The sequence below is a fragment of the Notothenia rossii genome (genome assembly GCF_949606895.1).
Source record: "Notothenia rossii genome assembly, contig: scaffold_500, whole genome shotgun sequence".
Classification (NCBI taxonomy): Eukaryota; Metazoa; Chordata; class Actinopteri; order Perciformes; family Nototheniidae; genus Notothenia; species Notothenia rossii.
The window spans coordinates 18,843-21,645 of record NW_027640314.1 but is presented as its reverse complement, the minus strand read 5'-3'; the positions used below and the strand labels follow the sequence as shown (position 1 = coordinate 21,645).

Genomic DNA, 2,803 nt, shown 5'->3' with positions numbered 1-2,803 from the left:
GGTGGTGAGGTGAAGTCATGTGACCGTGCTGTAGTTCCTTTATAGCCCAACATTAGCCTCCTTTAGCTTAGCGGTGGTGAGGTGAAGTCATGTGACCTTGCTGTAGTTCCTTTATAGCCCAACATTAGCCACCTTTAGCTTAGTGGTGGTGACGTGAAGTCATGTGACCTTGCTGTAGTTCCTTTATAGCCCAACATTAGCCACCTTTAGCTTAGAGGTGGTGACGTGAAGTCATGTGACCGTGCTGTAGTTCCTTTATAGCCCAACATTAGCCTCCTTTAGCTTAGCGGTGGTGACGTGAAGTCATGTGACCGTGCTGTAGTTCCTTTTTAGCCCAACGTTAGCCGCCTTTAGTTTAGCGGTGGTGACGTGAAGTCATGTGACCGTGCTGTAGTTCCTTTTTAGCCCAACGTTAGCTTTTTACTTCAAAAATCATAAAGTGCTGTTAATGTGTGGAGATTATCCTGCTAAAAAAAACGTGTAAGTATCATAAACGTTTATTTGCCACAGAGATTATTTTCTGCAATATTTCATTCATAGGGACATTTTTGTCTTTTTGGAAGTTTAACCTCAACTCTAATAAGTCTATTAAAAACTGTGGTGCCAAAATAAAGATACTCAGACTTCTTTTGATTAGTTTAATTAACAAGTCACCAAAAAAACTAAACAATAAACAGAACACCAAAATCACACTGACCCAAAAACCAAATGAAATAGATGCTCCCTGATAAACTCAAACACTTACATATATCAGCAGGCCTCCTGAAACAGTTCAACATATCTTTGGGAAAGTCCTCCAGCTCTGTCTTTAATGGTTGACCTGGCCAACAACCATCTGAGAAGCCTTCACTGGAAACAGTTTGGGGAAAAGATACAAGTGCTTTAAAAAAGTGGAATGTCTTCAAGATCTTGGATTAGCACAATCACTTTTCCTTGATCGACCGTTATCGTCTGTGTCTGTTGTTCTACCGTCACAGAGACCTTCACTGGTAACACCTTAAGTGTGTGTAGATCCCAATTGCCAATGTATGGAAACAGTCTCTCAGTGAAAGTGTGTGTGAAGGTGTGTATGTGTGTGTTAGTGTCAGGATCAGAGAACGACAGCTTTCCTCTGTTCCAGTCCAGATTCACTCTGACCCTCTGGAGCTCCTTCTGCAGGCTGAGAGGAGTACCTGGACCTGATGGAGACCGTGCTGAGTATTTACCTCCATTAGACAGTATTCTCCATAATCCAGACCGTATGAATCCCTTCCTCTGGACAGACTCTGCTAACACACCCACTCCCCATGCTGCACTGTCTGTAACCTGGACATCCCAGCTGTGAGTCCCTGAGTTAAAGCCCTCAGAGCCCAGGACACAGTAGTTATCAAACCTCTCTGGATTATCAGGAAGTTCCTGTTCATCACCTCCTCGTGTCACGCTGGTCAGATCTTCAGACAGTACGAGGTCTGACCCAGCAGTGTTTGGGTCCAGGATGAGAGGAGAGTAGGACACCATGTCCTTCATCTTGCTCCAGATGTTGAAGCTGAGGTTGCCCAGGTGTTTGGCCTGGTCTATCAGAGCTCCTGAGGGCAGCTGTGGAGCCTCCAGCAGGGGGCGCTGCAGCCTCTCCACTGCAGCCTTGTAGCTGAGCAGGAAGGAGACGTCTTCAGCTCTCAGCTCCTTCTCTGTGGCTCTGACTGTGTGTGAAAGAGCTGCTATCTCTCTGCTCACAGCCTCCATCTTCTCCTCCATCATCCTCCTCTTCTGCTCCTCTTCCTCCCTCAGTGCAGCCATCCTGGCTTCCTCTTCCTCTTCTAGAAACTGGTGAAGCTTCTTGAACTGCTTCTTAATCTGCGTCTCTGTGCGTCGGGCCTGGACCTTCAGGTGTTTTGCTGTTTGATCAAAGTCCACTTTAACTTCTTCAAAAGTCTCTAACTTCTCCTTTAAGGGCTGCAGAGCTTCCTGAAGCTCCTTCTTGTGTTGTCGTGCAGCTTCATCGATGGGTCTGAATCTGTGGTCGCTGTGTTTCTCTGAATCTCTGCAGACGAGACACACTGGCTGCTGATGGTCCAGACAGAAGAGTTTGAGTTTCTCAGAGTGCAGACTGCAGAGAGCCTCTGGAGATCTCTGATCTCTCTCCTGTAGGAAACTCTCACACAGGTTCTTTAACACCAGGTTACAGGGAGGTTCATAAACTGAAGGTCTCTTACAAAGTGGACACTCTTTGATGGCTTTCTCCGTCCACCAGTTCTGCAGACAGGCTCTACAGAAGCTGTGGCTGCAGGACAGGACCACAGGATCTTTAAATGTGTCATGGCAGACAGTACAGCAGAAATCTTCCTCTAATCTGGAAGCCATGTTGTCTGTGAGTGAAGCAGTAAACTCAGCAGCAGCCGCTCCCTGTTCCCTGAGACTTCCTCTCACTTTGTGTCTTTGTTCTGGTAAAACCCTCAGTTTGTTGACTCAGCAGCTGCTTGAAGTGGAAGATATTCAGTATTCCCTCCTGTGGATGTCCCCAAGTGGTTTTTGGTGTAAAGTTGAATCTTAAAACCGTCCGTCTCTCATTGTCTTTGTGTGTGTGTGTGTTTGTGTGTGTGTGTGTGTGTGTGTGTGTGTGTGTGTGTGTGTGTGTGTGCGTGCGTGTGTGTGTGCGTGTGTGTGTGTGTGTGTGTGTGTGTGCGTGTGTGTGTGCGTGTGTGTGTGTGTGCGTGTGTGTGTGCGTGTGTGTGTGTGTGTGTGTGTGTCGTCTCAGCGAGGCAGAATAACAACCTATTTCCTGGTTTATCTCAGGTGAGTCACGTGATAGGTGGAGCTTCCTCGT

General features: G+C 46.9%; 1 protein-coding gene across 1 annotated transcript; it reads right to left on the bottom strand.

Moving 5' to 3' along the window:
- Positions 1 to 624: 624 nt before the first annotated feature.
- LOC307026801 (E3 ubiquitin-protein ligase TRIM35-like) lies at positions 625 to 2,587 on the bottom strand. The gene has a single exon (XM_079694934.1). It carries the CDS (start codon positions 2,338 to 2,340, stop codon positions 883 to 885), a length of 1,458 nt encoding a protein of 485 aa, XP_079551060.1. The 5' UTR covers positions 2,341 to 2,587; the 3' UTR covers positions 625 to 882.
- Between the last annotated feature and the right edge of the window lie 216 nt (positions 2,588 to 2,803).

What these genes read in the sequence shown, in the direction of transcription:
- LOC307026801 (XM_079694934.1), bottom strand. Translation starts at nt 2,340, where the DNA reads ATGGCTTCCAGATTAGAGGAAGATTTCTGCTGTACTGTCTGCCATGAC.